The sequence below is a fragment of the Adiantum capillus-veneris genome, chromosome 4 (genome assembly GCF_014529385.1).
Source record: "Adiantum capillus-veneris isolate H3 chromosome 4, ASM1452938v2, whole genome shotgun sequence".
NCBI classification, from domain to species: Eukaryota; Viridiplantae; Streptophyta; class Polypodiopsida; order Polypodiales; family Pteridaceae; genus Adiantum; species Adiantum capillus-veneris.
The window spans coordinates 142,160,308-142,178,131 of NC_140934.1; the positions used below are offsets into that span (position 1 = coordinate 142,160,308).

The following is a 17,824-nucleotide window of genomic DNA, read 5'->3' on the forward strand; positions in this document are numbered from 1 at the left end:
TTTGCTTCATGAGACTTGCGGGATGTAGGAGCAAGCTTGTTAGCACGACAGATAGAAGGCATTATATTTTCCTTTTCTAATAGTACCTGTTGTAATCCTTTCTGTGTTTGGTGTGGCCATCGTTTGGTCTAGAGCTTTATATCTTGCGTCGCACTTATTCATGAAGTTGCGACGTTCTTGAAAAGTATGGAACCCCTCAATATACACATGGGGTTTCTCGCCTGCTGAGTTTGCCAATCTCATTTGCTTAGTCGTGAGGTAAAATCTCTTAGGTTGTATCGTTGGTTGCGTTTCCTTTGCGTTGTTCGTGTATTGCTTGAAGAGATGTACAACAAAACGAGGGATTGATTTGCATGTGTATACACAGGCAGATGCAAGATGAAAGAAGCATGCAAAATGTACCGTGTTGTGATCCATTGCTTGATTCAGTTTCCTGCACGTTAAAAAAATTTATTTTGATGACATCTTGCAGTATTTCTGAAGCATAAGATCTGACAAACGTTTAAGCACAAATGAATGAAGTGAAAAAGGAAAGAGCAATAAATTTACAGAAGGTGGATTAGAGTGAGCAGGGATGATAGGGAAGGTGTCTCAGCAGTGCAACATATTGAACATGAGAAGTCCACAGAAGAGAAGACAAGCAGTCAAACAAAACTTCCTGATTTATATAGAAGGCAGTTACAAGGCGATTTCATCTGTTTAATAGAAACAAGAATTGATATTGAAGAGGGCATAGGAAACATTCTCGGCTAGAAGTTCAAAAATCTAGATGGTGTGAACATCTCTGGCGTAGGTAGCTCTAGTAAATGTAGCCGGGTTCGCTCAGTGACGCGTGATAGCATCACGTATAGAAGGCCAGGGGCGAAAACTTCTTTTACAATGATCAAGACGTTGGAGTTGATTGTTGCGCCTTGGGACTTGTGTCGAGTCATAGCATAGGCGAGAGCTAGTGGGAATGTGGATTTATGGTACCAGTGCCCATTAAATGTCCGTCTGCTATGCCTGGACCGTCAAAGCGTAAGTTCCTGTTTGGATGTGTCGAGTGTGACTTTGATTGCTTTGACGCCTCCTTCTTCATCTTGGAGGATTTCGTCTACGCGACATAGTGATCCATTGGCTGCTCCAATTGTTAAGTCTATGTTCTCTGTTATCAGCGCCTTTGCTCCTTCTGCTATTCTATCAATTGCGTGGAAGTCGGGATCTTCAAGCCATGCTTGGAGCTCAGGGACGTTGTGTGCGTTTGTCTTGAGGCCGATTTGGATGATGTGAATATGCCAATGGAAGCGTTCGAAGAGAAGGTTATTATAATATCGAGCGTCACTCTTGTGTGTGCAAATGATTGTCATATTCCCATCCATGCGTTTCTCTAGTTGATCCTGCGTTATGATGCGGTCACCGAGCGCATTGTGGATCTCTTTCTTTGTGGGGAGCCTGACTCTTATTGTATTGAGGAACTCTATGAAAGAGATATCTTTTGCATGGCGCTCTGAGCAAGACATAATGTACGTGGTAGCAGTGGACCAATAAGTGGAGCTTGTGATGTGGCATGAGTAGCAATGATCACTTTGATGCCTGCATACCGGAGGCAACTGTGCCAAATCACCGAACAAGAAGAGCTTTTTATCTTTGAATGGGTCTAGCAGTGTGCCGTTCGTGACATTCACAATTTGTCGTACTATGAGATCAAAAGTTTGCTTTGTCAACATAGAAATCTCGTCTATGATAATCGTGTCTGCTTCTTTGATACTAACGTATCTGTCATCAGTTTCGGAGATTGATAGGGGATACTGCTGTGCGTGCACCAGTATCTTGAATTGGTAATGGACAGTTGTTGCGATGCTGCTTAACCTCGTGGCCGTTGCACCAGTCAAAGCAGCGAGTGTGACAGTTTTCCCTTGCATTATGAGTTGGCTCGTGATATATCTTATGAGGAAGCTTTTCCCACTGCCAAGAGTGCCTGTGATCACATGCAGACCACCCTTTGCTGTTGTGAGATTCTTGTAGATCTCTGTTTGTTCAGATGTCAGTGACGCGTTCTGGACGTTTTGAAGCTCGTTTAGAAGGGCAGAGATACGAGAAGTCGTGTCTTGTTGCTCGTAGTCTGTTTGCACATCTGGAGATTGAAATGAGGTAGCCTTTGTTGAGGATGTCTTCTGTAGTATCATATTCTGAAATTGGTGTGTTTGATCTATCGTGAGCATATTTCGTTGTGTATACTCTGTGATGTACATCTCAAGGTCCTCATCTGTCAGTATCAAATTTCTAAGTTTGCACTCAAGATAGTATGACCTGGACGTGTTCTCCGGTGAGAGCAGCTGGAATTCGTTTCTGAAGGTGATCCTCTTTAGCAGCACGTTGTAAAAGAAAGCCTTCGGATGATGCCCTGGGTGGAAGTCTGTGAAACGGACCAATCGGTGTTGCCGCTCCAGAGATTGGCCATAGGTGTTCGCCTCTGAAATCCTTTTTTTTCTCTTTTTTCCCCTTCGTCACTGTGTAATTCTTGTGGAAGTCATAGAACGTAAGATTCTCCAGACTTTGTGGTTGTGCATAGTACAGATCGACGGGGTGCAGCACGCCATCATTGTTGTGAGAAATGATTCGTTGTCATAGTGCCGGGGGTGATGAGTTGACATATTGGACGGTGTCACTCTTTGAAATGACTGGGATTTGCAAACAATTTAATGCCACTTTTGTTGCTGAGATAGGCTTCGACAGTAAAGAGGCTGAGAGCAGCTTCAATTTCACAGTGTCAAGGCCACCTAGGCCTAAGCGCTCTGCATCTTTTGAACGGATGTTGAAATGGCCCATTGGTTCAGTTTTGAGTGCATACTTCAAGAGGTAATAGGACAATGATGAATTGGTGACCCACTGAATATTCATATGTGCACCCCATAGCAGAAGCAGTGTAGGGTGGTACGGTACGACATTTCCGTCTTCATGCTGGGGCCTGAAGTATTGCCATCTATGATTTTGTTCGTTGAAGACTGGGTTTGGATTTGGCTGCGCATGAAATGGAAAACCGTGTTTACATACTACATCTCTTTGACCGTGGTAACAACTTGTACGACACTTGTGAAGTTGTTTCCTGAGCACGAGTTGTCGGAGGCGGCTCACGCCTCGCAAAACCACAGTGCTGGTTTCTTGCGGGATGTATGCAGTTATCTCAGCAGATAGTTGCTCTTTGTCTTCTTCATGCATCCACAGTATGACATGAGCATGCAGTGATCCTCTATTTTGGACCTCATATCTAACCAAGTGGTGTTGCACATGGCCCAACACACCTTTCACAAGTATATATTTGGACATAAGCATTTGGAATTTAGTGTGGAAGGTGAGGGCGCATTCGACCGGGCAGTCTGTCTAAGTGAAGGAGGCGTTCAAATGACGTGCAATTAGCTCGATCGTGTCAATCTCAGGCCATCTTGTGTCTGTGACCTCATCGGCAGTGAAAGTCAAGAAGAAATCAGGCATTCCCCATTCGTCCACCATTTCTATCAAGTCCTTTAGGTTCTTGCGGTGCCACGAGCAGGAGCCTGGCATGCTGGAAGGGGTGCTGTACCGAAGCACATGTCTCACAGTGTCCTCGTCAGTTGCTGTACGATTGGCCTTCTTGTAGTTGTCAATGTCCCTTTGCAACAAGCTCGTGTGTGTATTGTTAGCTAACATAAGAGCCTGCTTTACTTGGTACATTATGAGCAGGTATGGCTTGTACAGGGTGTAAACGGAGAACAAAGTCGATGCACGTATCTTCACATATATACTAAAGTTGATTGTACCATCATATTGGCCTTTCCCGAAAGGAAACAGGAATGGAAACGCTGCCGTCTCTATTGTGATGTCGTTCACGGAGCTTGATGCGGCAGGAATGCCGTTGGGCTTGAAAGTAACTGTTCTCTCAAGCAATTGTTGACGAGCACGGAGCTGCAGAGAAGCAAATTCGTAAGTATCGCTAGCAGTGAATGCTCTTCTCCTGGCTGGTTCAACGATGTTTTCGATGATACCAAACATCAAACTCGTGTCAAGCTGCGCCATCAGTGCAAACGGTGCGTTGTCTTGTTGGTGCTCAATGATCTTGCTCACACTATCTTGACTTAGTATGCAGAGGCCAAGCTTCTTATTCGGTCGTTCAACCATCGACATGTACTTCTGTAGTACGAAGTTGTTCTCAAGATTGAATGCAAGTATGTCTGCCACTTGTGATGTAGCTAGGTCTTGCTCTGTGAAGGTTGTTCTATGCTCTTTACTCCATGACAACAGAGGTTTATCTAATATTGAACGTCTATCTAGTGTACCACGTGCAATTTTTTTCACTGTTGAGATGGCATTGATAGATATGTCAATGACGCTCAGTAGTTGTATGTGAAGCTGATTTCTGTTCAGTATTCTTCTTGTGTATTCTGGAAGTAACGGCACACAGTATCTGCGACCGGCACTTGAGTTCTCACAAGCGGAGCACTGCACCCATTGTGTTTCTATTTGTGTAGCCTCTAAGCTGGATACCAGTAGACTGCTAGCGAACATTGTGACCGATGTCTCATCTGGAGCTCGAGTACAATGAAAAGAGGCACTTCTTTGGATGAAAACTACACCACAAACAAAGCATATGCTTAAAGGTCTGAATATCGCTGCTATTTCTGAACTCCATCGGTGTACTAAATTGACGATATCAATCCATGATTGTGAGCATGGTAGAAATCTAGCCTTCTTCTTGATTGAAGTGTGATATCTCGCTTTCAATCTGTTGAGGTGTATCCTACGCTTTCGGTGATGGTCCATTGAAGGCTTCAGTCGGACTCAATCTTAATGGTTCAATGCAATCAGAACCTTGTGATATTTAGTTACTAGTCACGGCTAAGCAACGAATAGTTCAAGCGTTTGAAACAACTATGTACTTGGTGTTGGATTGCGCTGTTGTGGGGTTTCAGACTGAGAAGAGGCAAGCGGTTGCTGATTTCTTGAATGTCCCTTGCAAAGAATAAGTACGAAGCATTAGAAAAGTAATAGCACAATGTTTAAGGTTCTGAGAGTAATCTCATTATTTGTATGTGTTCTTTATCTCTTATGTTATAGAAAAAAAAGAAAACGTGCTGGTGTCCCTGCACAGGGGAGTTTGCACAGTCCTCCCCAATTTTTATAATGCGAGGGAACGTGCCATTCCCACGGCAGCATGAAATTTTCGGTGTGTTCCTTTTTATTGTGTCCTCAGCGTTCAAGATTAAAATGTGGCACTTTGTACTCACCGCATGTTGGAATATGTCGCTGTTGCAAATGTAGAGGAGTTGCGTCCAAGTTTCTCTTGATCTGTCTATAATGAAACACGGTAGATTTAGGCCATAAGTAGTTGCACCTGCAGAAATGAGCTGAGTAAGGTAGTTGAAGGTGGACATACACACATAGCTGCTATAATTGCTAGTGAGACCCCTTTATCCTCAGCATGGACACCCCCTACCCGTGCATAATAACTCTCCCCTCCTAGACGTTGCAGAAGGTGGACATGGTCTCAAAACATCAAATTAGTTATCCATGCAAGATGCACTAGCAAGTAATGAAGATGTACAGGACAATTGGCAGCATTGTGAAACGAGGAATCACCAACCAAACAATTAGAGTTGATAAGATGGATTTGCTAGTAGTGTTGTGCGATGTGACTAGCCTTGGCCTGCTAACGCCATCTGTGTTCTCCATCGCCCTCAATGTCCTCCAACTACTCTTACCGACAACATGCAGTAGATCGTATTGCCCCAACGCAACTACCACAACCTACATCATCGCCACAAACCTTGGAGCATTGAGTTTTAGGGCAGCACGACTCTGTCTAGTGGGTATAGTGGGCCAAGGTGGGCTCGGCAAAGAGACGCTCTTGGCTCACATTTCAGAAGAGATGCAACAATCGCAATGTGCATTCAAATCATGTGGCACATGTGGAATTTGTGAATGAAAGCCCTGATAGTATGGGGATCAAAGAGACGCAATCATCCCTGTTGTGGCAATTAGGAGGTCAAGCCATATACTTCCAAAGTGTGCTGGCGGGGAAAGGAAAATTGAAAGAAAGGCTGGAAACTCTACAAACATCAGGAGCATCTGTATGCATCGCCATTGACAATGTCTGGAGAGCACAAGACTTGGAAGATCTGTTTCCTGCAAGATTTTCAACTCTTCTGCCATCACTCCATATTTGCATCATGATCACATAATGAGCGACGAGTACAGTGGACATACTGAGTTCTCACTGAGGGGAAATTCTCAGGTTCTGACGTTCAAGCACCATATCTGCAGAGCCACGTGCACTCAAAAGAGAGGCGATTCCCCTCTGACTGCATCGTATCAATACAGGTATTTTCCATGTACATGGCAACGAGATCAGCAAACATCTTGCATTTGATATATGATGATTGCCTCAGATAAACAAATTACCCATAGCTGCTGAGAAAATCGATCTCGCAAATACATAGCAGCACACTGGGAGCCGACCAGAGTCACCCACGAGCATAAGTGAAGTGGTGTGACTTAAATTTCCACATTTGAGCAACAGAGACCAGCATTAAATCCCAGAAAAGCAACACACATACATACTTTGGAACTTGCATACATATACATTATTGTATGCACAAAGACTCACAAGCATCTAGCCATATCCAAACTTGTCAACAACGACGACGTCTCGTGATGAATCAGATGTATCCAATGCAAAATTGCTCAAGAGATTTTACAACAGAGTTGTAGGCAGTCAATTTCGCTGCCAGACTTAAACTCATACACATAGCCCCAAAAGCGTAGGAAAGAACCAGGCTAAAGGTTTTTTCTCCTCCTTGTGATCCTTGCATCTGAAGTGATGCTTCTCCATCTTTCTTGTTAGCATGTGATGGGTATTCTAAGCAATCTTTTTTAGGACTCAGACATGGTGCACACTTTGTACTATCATAGAGCATAGAATTTTAAGTCATCCATAGCAAAATCGTTGGGCCTACTCTATCAGTGTCTCTTAATGGGATAAGTCACCGAAGGCAAAGTAACCCAATACTTCTTCAAGTAGATGTCTAGGTTCTAGCAGGCTCGTTTGGCATACATGTCAACAAAGGCAATGCTAAGTACGACATCTCTTTTCAATAGCCTCTGAATAATTTTTTGTGCCCTTATCAACATCTTGCATAGAGGCACATGCCTGCAAGATGCACACGTAGGTACATGCCTCTCTTTTTTTTTGGGTAAGAATCGACCATGGTTTTTGACTAAATAGCAAGGCAATTACAAGGTTCAGCGGCATCTTAAATTTTGACAAGCACCATACTATCATCCCTACAAAATTGGGCTATCGGGCACAAAAGCAAGCATACTTATCAAAGTAGGCGCATCCGAGAGAGTAAAAGCAGGGCATCCGGCTACAAGAGGAAGTTCTTGACTTGAAGCTCCTCCAGCAGACACGGCTGCACCCGACTACAAGGGGAAGCTTTTCCAGCAGACACGGTTGCACCCGCAACAGCAACAGGACAGTGCGCTTTTCCAATAACTTAGCAAAGTGCACAGGCCAATATGCATCTACTTGCACGTCTGCTGCTGCACGCATGAAAGATGGAAGGAAAGTATAGAGAGAGAGAGAGAGAGAGAGAGAACCTTAGGCCTTTTGAACCGATTGAAAAAGAGAGAGAGAGAGAGAGAGAGAGAGAGAGAGAACCTGAAGCTGAGAGAGAACGTGATCAGCCACGTGAGCCTAGCCTGGTCGTCAATCCTGCGCATCGTCAATCTGTGGAGAGCGTAGTCGATGTAGGTGTTTTTATTTATACGTCGTTAGCTTTTGATCGGTAGCTTTTGACAGCGCAGCTTTTTTTTAGCGCTGTAAATAGGTGCCACGTGGGTGAATGGGAGGCCATGGATTGGAAATTGCCCACTATGCTAACGAAGTAACCAGGAACCCACTCCGCAGTCATCCATAGCCTGACCAACTGCCCTCTTTCTCTGGACGTCTCTTTGATAGTGCTGCCCCTCGGCTCCTAACTCCTCGTGAGTTCCCCTAAGAGAGCTCTCTCTCTTCTGTAGCTCTTCAGCTCCTCCACGCTCACTCTCCATGGCCTCCCTCTCACTGAACCTCGGCCTGGCGCTTTCTGCTTGGCAGCCCCAGCTTACCTTCTTCGCCAGCTCGTGGCTTCCAGAACTTTTTCATAAGCATGGGCGCCCCTCGCCAACTCGGCCTATATTGGCCCCGAGAATCCTCTCTCTCTCTCTCTCTCTCTCTCTCTCTCTCTCTCTCTCTCTCTCTCTCTCTCTCTGTGTGTGTGTGTGTGTGTGTGAGCATTTCGACCCCCCTTCGAATTTGGTTATATATCTGCACGCCTCCTCTCTGCTGAATGGCGCGCTCCTCAAGAGCTCCTGACGTTCTACCTCTGCTAAACTGCGTGTGGGGCTCCTCTTTTATGTTGCCCTGGCTCGAACCCTCGTGAGTGCTACCGACCGCCCTTTCTTCTCTCATCTCTCGCCACCCTTCCTTGTCATCGCAGTTACCCACGTGCAGGCCTCGATTTAGCTATATGTGAAGTTGCGCCCTTTTTTGTACCCTTTAAATTTTTTTGAGCAAGAACCAATTCCCACCAGAGGTATTGAAGTGAATCCCTTTTTTTGAGCAAGAACCAATTCCCACCACAGGTATTGAAGTGAATCCCTGGCTCCCGAAGATGTCTCTCATGTGGAGTAGCCGCTTGTCACTGCGTTTTCGTAAAAAAAAGTTCCATCCACCTGAACTCCAATTGCTTAGGACCCAAGTTTTCCAAGAGCTACCCCTCCTTGTTGCTCCACCACTGCCTTGCATTGATGATGTCCATCTGATCTCCCGGGATAGCTTTCCTGTAGGTTACATTTTACCAACTCCTATGATAGCTACTACTCCATGTATCCATGTTTTTCTTGTTGTCTGAAGGTTGTCTTGCATGATGACTAAAATGAAGCTTTGAGATATATTGATACTTGTTCAAGCTAGCCTCAATGAGCTCAATGTTTCGAAGCTTCCACATCAAAGATTTACTACTGTAAGGATTAGGGGGGATAAGAGAGAGAGGCATTCATGGAAGTCAGCTCTTTCAATGATGCTACTGCAGAGCCACAGACTACGGTTAGAGTAGAGACTCTTGGTACTGCCACTCTCGCACTCGATCAGTCTCAGCTCCCCCCTTTGTTATATCTTTTTCCATAAATTGCAGCCTTCAACATATAGGCTCCGCAGGTGGGAGAAGGGAGATGGGCAAACGTGAAACGTGTAGGTGCCACACACCCTGCCTTTAAAGAGCCAATATATGCGGCGAAAATCTTCAAGTTCACTTGCATGGACCCATAGTGGATCAGCAGGTAAAGGACAAAGCCACAGCTTTGGACATCTCTTATCGCGGCATCATTTATCCACTTGCCATGGTCTGCCATATAGAGCGTCCAATGCTCATTTGAAGTTTTTGGAATGGCAGCCATGTAGAGCAGTGGATAAGAGAGTGCACTGCAGATTTCAGTCAACCTATCATTCCCGATTATGTAACCATAGAAGGAACAATACAGTTGTTCCAAAATAACATTTTGTAGATAATAAACGCTCTTCTTCAAACTCTGAAGTATCTACATGCGCACGACTATCTCCACAATGACCTTCACTCCCGCAACATGATGCTTCACTTTGGACAGAAGGGGGTCTATGTAGGCATTGTGGATTGGGAGTCATGTACAAAGACCCTCCACAATGGCATGCTTTCCTCCTCTCCACAACTTGCAAATAGAAACTAGAAAGCAGAGCGAGAGAGATTTTCCATGGGCTACCCCAGAATGCATATCTACTCATCCCCCTCCCTGGAATAAAGCCATGGATATTTAGTCCATGTGCCATACTTGTAAACGGCTCTTGAAGTGCATGGAAGTTCCACAAAAGAAAAACAAAAGGGATTTTTAGGCAATGTACTTACCCACCTTGAGAGTGGCAAGTGAAACAATCCCTTAGCTTGACCTAACGCTTTTGATCTTTCCCTGTGTCGAAACGGTGCCCATAGAGTGGGCTATGACATTGTAACAAATTTTGGTCTACGACCAAGTGATGCTTGAAGTGATGAATTGTTTATGGTCCTCTTTAGTTGCACTTCTAAATTATATAATTGATCAAATAATCTTATCTCTTTTTAACGACATGGTAATAAATTTTATATCTCTTTATTGCTGTGAGATTAAGATATCGAGTCTATTTCTTTGAAGATTTGAAAGTGATAACATGTTAACTTTACAACAAATCTTTCTCATGATGGCATGTTTGCTTGATTGTTGACAGATATGGAAGAAGAACTTAAGCACGCCGAAGCACAGTCCATCTACAAAGAGGAGAGAAAGTTTTATGGTCAGGAGAAAGATCTCAAAGCTATTGCATGAATCAAAGACGATGAGTCCGGGATGCAAGGCAAACCTTTCAGCCTTAAGGAGTGCAAGAAACTATGTCCAAGCAACTTTGTGCCTCAACATTTATTTTGAATGAGCGGAAATGCCAAGGAATCGGTGCTTGTAAAGCTATCAAATTTGCATCACAAAGGACTCGCACGAGTGTTGCTACGAAGATTCATACGTCGAGAGAGAGTAATGCCAAACAACAATCAAATGGCACTCTACTTTATACAACGATGTTATGTTCACGACATCTTTGGGAGACGTGTGGATTGGTCAGACCACCCCAAGAACTCTGGTGTTGGGCATGGTCGGATTGCAGAGAAAGTGGATGCAATTCATGCCAATAATCCAATGCCTCCACGCAAATGTCCCTTAGTTCTACATCTCGAAGAATCAAACACACTCGTTCCATTGGCAAGCCAAGGGCAAGATCTTGCAAGTCAAGGAGAGACACCTGATATTTTGCGCAACAAAATCTTTGAGCTTGAGATAGAGCTATCAGAGGCCCAAGCCAAGCTACAACAATATGCATAACTCTACGGTCCATTGCCAGATCAGGCTGGTTCCTCGCAGCAAGGGCCTCTAGGCCCATCTCCTATGCCTGAGAATGCTGAGTTTGACATCGACAAACTACTTAATGAGCTGACTCAATCTTTGGGTTGAGCACTTTGCTCACTTTACCCCTGTCTATTTGGGCAAAGGGCTATAGCTTTTTGTATTCACAGCTCGTCATTTATCCCCTCAACTGGCCATTTTTGTATTCTCGATCGACAAAAATTATGTTGTATTGTATCTAACTGTAATAATGACTCTTATTGCAAAAGTAACTTGAGAGGGAGAGAGACAGAGAGAGAGAGGGGTGAACATGATATAGTGTCATAATTTCCACACTCACAGCGAGCAAAACTTATAGACCTTAAGTCATACATCTTCGCCTCCATCAAACACACCAATCATATAATCTATTGCATCCATACCAGAGCATTCTAAAGCTGTCTCCTATTCCATATCATCGTCATTGTCTACTCCCGCATCTCATGGGTTTAAAAATTACCATAAAGCTTTTGTGCTACTCTTGGCGCAATGTTCATCAGCTTGTGAATGAATCCCATGTTGCAAAAAACATACACCAAATCAGCAACACGTTGAGGATGAATCCGGTTTTCTTTCTTAGTATGCATAAAGTCAAAAGCTGACTAGTTCCTCTCACAGCTTCCACTTGATGCTGCAATAGATAGAACCCCGACAACAATGTGTTGCAGCTCCACTGTCTCCCCACCATACTCCTTCCACCATAGAGGCGCACTTGTGTGTGCAATGGAATCTATATGCCATGGATCCTAGAACTTGCTAGTTCTATTAGCATAATCAACTCACTGATGAAAAGCAATCTTCCCATCCTCTTGTCCTAATAGTTGCGAGCACATTGTTTTGAAGTCACTCATAGCTTCTTTATTTGCTGATTCTTGGTGCATTTTAAACTTAGGATCTAATACAAATTCAGCACCATGCAACGGCATATGCAATTGCACCCATCGCTTGTTGGCAGCTGTGATCATGGAAGCTTTGTCCTTTGCACCAAAGCTAGCATGCTCTCTTACTTTGCATGATACCTCTTTTATATACCAATAGACTCGACCAAAGACAAAAGAGTCTTTTTCGACTATTTCTAAAAGATCTACAAATGGTTTGGCCAGGGTGACAATTCTCTCTACAATGCACCAAAAAACTTGCGAGTTCACAAGCTGTACACATCTTGCAACTGCCTCTTGGTAGCTAGGATATTGCTGAGCCATGCATCCTAGTGTCATCAGCTACTATTTCAATCAATGTAGGCTTCACTTCTTGCAAGGTGGCAAGAACATAATATGTGGTTGCATACCTTGTTGCACAAAATATCTGCAAAGTTTTGTTGTCTGATTTTAATCGAAAAAGAGCATACGAAAATTGATGCTCTCTAATAAATTTCACCACATGATTAGCATCTAGCAACATTTGCTTTATGACGGCCATTTTTCCAATATCTTTTAATAGCAAATCAAGAGTATGTGTGGCACATGACACCCAAGTAATTTCTGGGTACTTAACTTGGATAGCCCTTCCTGCAGCCACTGTGAGCGGGATGGAAACACACAGAACGCCTCTATAATGACCCGACACATACTCTTGGGATGATATACACACACACTATGGGGCACCACTCGGCTTACACAACCCACCTGGCCGAGACAGGGAACACACCTATGGAGCGAGAGGAGAGAGACTACCCATTTACCCACTCCACACAGAGACACACACACACACACACACACCCAAAAAACTCAGCTCAAAAGAGGAGAATTTTTTATGTTTAGATATAGTTGATCTTGAGCCAATACCAATGGGGCAAACAGCTCACACAATCTGGGTAAAATATGCCACATACAATCACAAATTGAAACAGAAGCTTCGCTCAAAAGAGAAACTTACACAGCCAAAATAGCAAAAAAATAGTGAGGAATTTGGAAAAATGGAAAGAACCATCGCGTCCGGAATGGCCCAAAACCCCCATCTACAATGTCAAAGTGCTCAAATCCGACCTCGGATCAGCAGTTTACGGCCAAAACAGGCTCCAAAAACAGCAAAAACATAGTTGCGGCTGTTCCTCCTCTTCTCTCCACGTTTTTTCTGGTCTTCTCTCAGTTTTTTCAGTCCCCACACTTAGATTTATTACTTGGGTACCCTTGGCCTTTTAGTTGACCTCAAACGGACCTCGAACAGGCCAAAAAGTGGCCTCGCAGTGCATAGTTGTCATAATGCATCCCGCAACCACGTGAAGTGGCTCTCAAATATAGTCCTGATGATGACCTTTTTGCATAATTATCACAAGAAAAAATCCACGTTGTGTCTGCTGTCAAGAAGTGCGTAGTGCGACTAGGAAAGCGTCGGGCCTCTGACTGTGAGGATTCGTAGCAAAATCAAGCAAGGCATAGACGATTTGAAGCCAAAAACACACTAAAAAAGAACAAAACTCCAGCCATAAAAGCTCCACTTTGAAAAAGAACCAATACTAACTCAAAACTCTTGTGTGTGTGAAGATTAGGTGTAGCCTCGCTCCCAATTGCACATATGCAGTGCTCATTCGACTTGTTAAAAACCCTAAATTTACGCTTCGATTCTTCGTCCTGACCATTTCATGGAAGCTTCAGTACTTCATTGGAGAATCCCAAGTAGTTATTTGAGGAGGGGAAACCCTAATTGGAGGCCTCACAGCCTCAACCATGTAGTGGAAGCAGCACGGGACTGCACTAGCACCCTGTAAAGGAATGGCTATATCTCCCTGCTCATGTGTCCAAATGAGCTCATTCTTGGATTTAAAAGTTCCCACACAGCTTGAGCAATAACGCCAGCGTTGTTGATGTGGCAGTTTTAGCTATTTTGAGCATTTTAAAGGCTATTTTTTACCATTTTTAGCCCAAAAATGTCACTTTTTGTCCGTAAAAAGCCCAAACGAGCTGGGAAAAATCCCTAAAATTGTGGAAAAATCCCATTGGGCTCAAATTTTATGTTGAACCTCATTTTCCCACTTGGTAAGCACTTTGGACACGTCTTTCACGCCAGCGCACGAAACCTCCTATTTTTGGCCGAGATTGCCCGCATTAAACTTTCTAGGCAAAATGAGCGTGCCACTTCAAAAAAATTGACATTTGTACATTCTTAAAGAAAATTAGGCATATATATATATATGTGAAAAAGCATTCCATGGCACCACGTGTAGGGCCTCGCCCACCCGGCAAGGTATGTACACGACTGCAACCGTGACATTCATTTTCTCGTATATGACACTATGTAGATTGTTGCATTTGGTCCCACACATCATAAACATTAAGAGTGAGGTAGATACTTCAATTTCACATTATGAACATGGCATGGCACGACATCCAGCCCATCTAAACCTGCACATCCTCCGGCATGTGCCACAAATATCTTTTGTAGGTTCAGTCTTCATTTAAGTCAACATACATGTCGATTTCATCATCGCTTGCAACAAAATCTAATGCATCATCCTCTTGTTCTTCATCCACATCCATAGCATTTTCATTAGAGCCTTCATTTTGACCTTCTTGTGTATCAAAGGGATCTGTATCACGTCTTCTTTTGAATAACTTGATTCTTTTCGCTGCAATGGGAATCTTCATTTCTGTCCCATTTAATTCATACAAGGTATAAGTTTCATTCCCATGTACATGCTGAACCACATAAGGACCAAACCATCTCTTTGAAAGCTTTCTTATTGTTGAAAGTTGGTTGTCAAGACTGCTGTCATACACCAACACCCAATCACCTTCCTCAATAGCTTTAGGTCTGAGCCTATGCCTCTTATCAAATTTGTCCTTATTCTTTAGCCTTGCATCTTTCAATCATGCTACTGCAATCTCAATATCTTGGGGCCTTCTTTCTAACCGTTGTATGCGCAAAGCAAGAAGGTCTTCCCTACTCATTCCATCTTCCCAAGGCAATACATTCCATGTGGGAATTACATCCTCAATTGGCATTATAGGTTTCTGACCATACATCAACTCAAAAGGCATATAACCAATAACTGAGCTATGAGTTGTACGATCATCCCATAAAGCATAAGGCAATAACCTAGGCCACTCTCCCATTTTACCTTTGCAGGCCTTAGCCAAAGCTTTAATGATAGGAGGATGCCCACGCTCCGATTTTCCATTTCCCTCACGATTATATGCAGTAGTTAGAGCAAGTTTAATGCCCAATCTAGAGAAACACTCCCTTGCTTTGTCAGCATCCAACTCACCCCTGTCCGCTGTTATTTTCCCAATACAACCATAACGGCTATTTACATCATCCAAGAGGAACTTACATACCCCTTTTGTGCTTTTCGTTCTTAGAGCACGACCTTCAACTTGGTTGGTTGAATCTTCTTGTGCAAGCAGTATGTATCTCATTTGCCATAAGCCCAATGGCATTGTAACTAGATCTACTACCCACTTGTAATGCATGGCCAATGGGTAAGTAGGGTGCAACCCATCACGATGACGTACATTTGAATACATTTGACAGGTTTCACAGGACTCCACAAAGTGAGATACATCTTTATACATACCTTTCCACCAATACCTCTCTTTCATTTTAGTAAAGGTGGCCCATACACCTCTATGTCCAGCATAAAGACTCTCATGAAACTTTTTCATAAGCTCATTTTGAGCGTCCTTATCATTCACGACTCTCATTGGCATTCCATTTCTTTGTTTTGGACGCTTCCATTAGTACCCATCTTTCAAAAAGTATCCATAGGCCTTTCTCCATATTCTTTTGAACTCTTGATCAGTCCACCCTTCTTGCCTTGTCAAAGTGCTCAGATAGCGTCCAATGAGCAACCAATCACCTTGATATAGGTCCTCTGTAAATGACTCAAGTGCATTTGACAGGCAAACATGATCAACCTTGGTATGAGAGATACTATAGAACTATGTGCCTACATCATCGCCCTCGACAACCATGTCTTCTTCTTTTTCATACCTTGCTCTTGAAAGCATATCTGCAACTAGATTATCTTTCCCTGCAATATGCTTAAATTTTGGATTCAAGGTTTTTGTAGGCAATCCACTCAACACAGCAATGTCGGGAGTTGAGCAACTTGTTATCATTCTAAGAAGGGGTAGACAATCAATCTCCACTATTACATTTGATCCTATCGAATACTCTTTGTCACATTTCAAAGCTGTGACTACTCTCCATAACTCTCTTTTTACCTGTGGATAGTTGCATTGACGAGCACTTAGGACTTTTGCTCCAAACCTCACCACATGTCGCTTGCCATCATTATCATCTTGCCCAATCGCCCATCCAATTCTTGTGGGACTAGTATCCACTGTCACAATTACATATCTTTCACATTCATAGTTTGCTTTTCTCAAAGTTGGAGACATAAGCAGCAACTTCTTTAATTTCCTCATGGCATGGGTATGCATTTCTTCCTATTGAAACCTTTTGTTCTTTCTCAAAAGCCGATACAAAGGCTCTGCTACATGTGCATAATGTGGAATCCAGATAACATAAAACACGCATGCACCCAAGAACCTTCGAACCTCTGTGACATTTATACATTTCTCTTTCATTCTCTGGATTACATCAATCTTTGCAGGACAATGCCTTCTACCATATGGCCCGCACATATGTTCCACAATAAGAACTTCATTCACACCAAACACTGACTTTTGGCCAGACAAGGTAAGGTTCACCTCTTCCAACCTTGACAAGGTATTATCACAATCATTGATATGTGTTGCCAAATAATTTTGGCACCCCCTCGAGTCTAGAGCCACATCTTTATCACTTACATCACATCCTTTGATTGGCACATCATCAAGGAAAGGCATTGTAGTTTGCGGTATGAAGTCACGTAGGAATTTGTTCATACCATTCATCATGTGTGCAACTAAATTCTTTGCCCACTGAGGTAAGGTGCACATCCTTACTAAACCCAAGGGTGTCCTCCTCGTAGTCAGTCCCTGCTTTCCATTGCTAGTTGGAAATGATCATACCCTGAGTACAAATCTCCCATAGAATATATTTCCCTCCCTGCAAATGCCTCTGCAAACTCATCAACAATTGGCCCTATACCCACATTTCTGATCGTCACCTTATTTACAGGTTGCATATCCTGAATAAAGCGTAAAGAACCATTTTTCTTCGGAACTTTGAACCACCTGTTTGAATACGGAGCACAAGAAGGCTCCAAGATACCCATCTTGGTCTTTTCATTAAGCAACTCAATGAGTTTTGGCAAATGAGCCTTTGGAACAGGAATAGGTCTCAAGTTCCAAGGTACATGAGGGATAGTGAAGATCACCATAGGAGCAACAATGGATGGATCAACACACCCTATCTCATAAGGCTCAAATGCAAAATCTTTTCCGTGTTTGAAAAGCATGTCTTCAAAGCATATCTTTTCAGCTTTTGTCAAACTATCCTCGCAACCAACCTTTAACTCTTTCAAAGAATCCTTTGTGAACTTGTGTCCAATCTTTCTTGGGTCACGAAGGCTAGTTTGCAAAGTAGCTTGATCCATCTTATTTGTGCAGTCTTTTGGTAGAGGTAATGCCACTGGTTTCACTTTCTTTGCCACAGACTTATACTTGGTCTCCACTCGTGCATCAACACTTTGAGAATTTTTGAAATCCTCAATGACTTTGTACATTTATATCGAGCATACTTTCATGACCTCACTTCCCATATGCAAATTGCAATCCACTAAAAACTCCAAATCTTGCATAGTATCCACAGAAGAACACTCATCAAACACACCTGCAATGCATTCTTTGTCTTCTAGCAAAACATTCACCTTCAAATGTCTTTGTACACTATTTACATGTTGTCGTTCACTCCACTTTAAGTCCTCACACTCTGTAAAAGCAATAGA

The 17,824-nt window shown here is 43.2% G+C and overlaps 1 protein-coding gene across 1 annotated transcript; it reads right to left on the bottom strand.

Annotated features, from left to right (window-relative positions):
* Positions 1–268: 268 nt before the first annotated feature.
* LOC147460074 (uncharacterized) lies at positions 269–6,217 on the bottom strand. The gene is made up of 5 exons (XM_086509950.1): positions 6,071–6,217; positions 5,241–5,305; positions 4,893–4,965; positions 403–433; positions 269–324 (listed from the first exon to the last, which is right to left on the bottom strand). Exons 1-5 carry the CDS (start codon positions 6,215–6,217, stop codon positions 269–271), a joined length of 372 nt encoding a protein of 123 aa, XP_086366076.1.
* Between the last annotated feature and the right edge of the window lie 11,607 nt (positions 6,218–17,824).

Coding starts and splice junctions, on each gene's coding strand:
- LOC147460074 (XM_086509950.1), bottom strand. CDS start 6,217: ATGTCCACTGTACTCGTCGCTCATTATGTGATCATGATGCAAATATGG. Junction 5,306..6,070: donor TGCATACAGATGCTCCTGAT/GTTTGTAGAGTT, acceptor GTTTCATTATAG/ACAGATCAAGAGAAACTTGG. Junction 4,966..5,240: donor GCGACATATTCCAACATGCG/GTGAGTACAAAG, acceptor ATTCTTTGCAAG/GGACATTCAAGAAATCAGCA.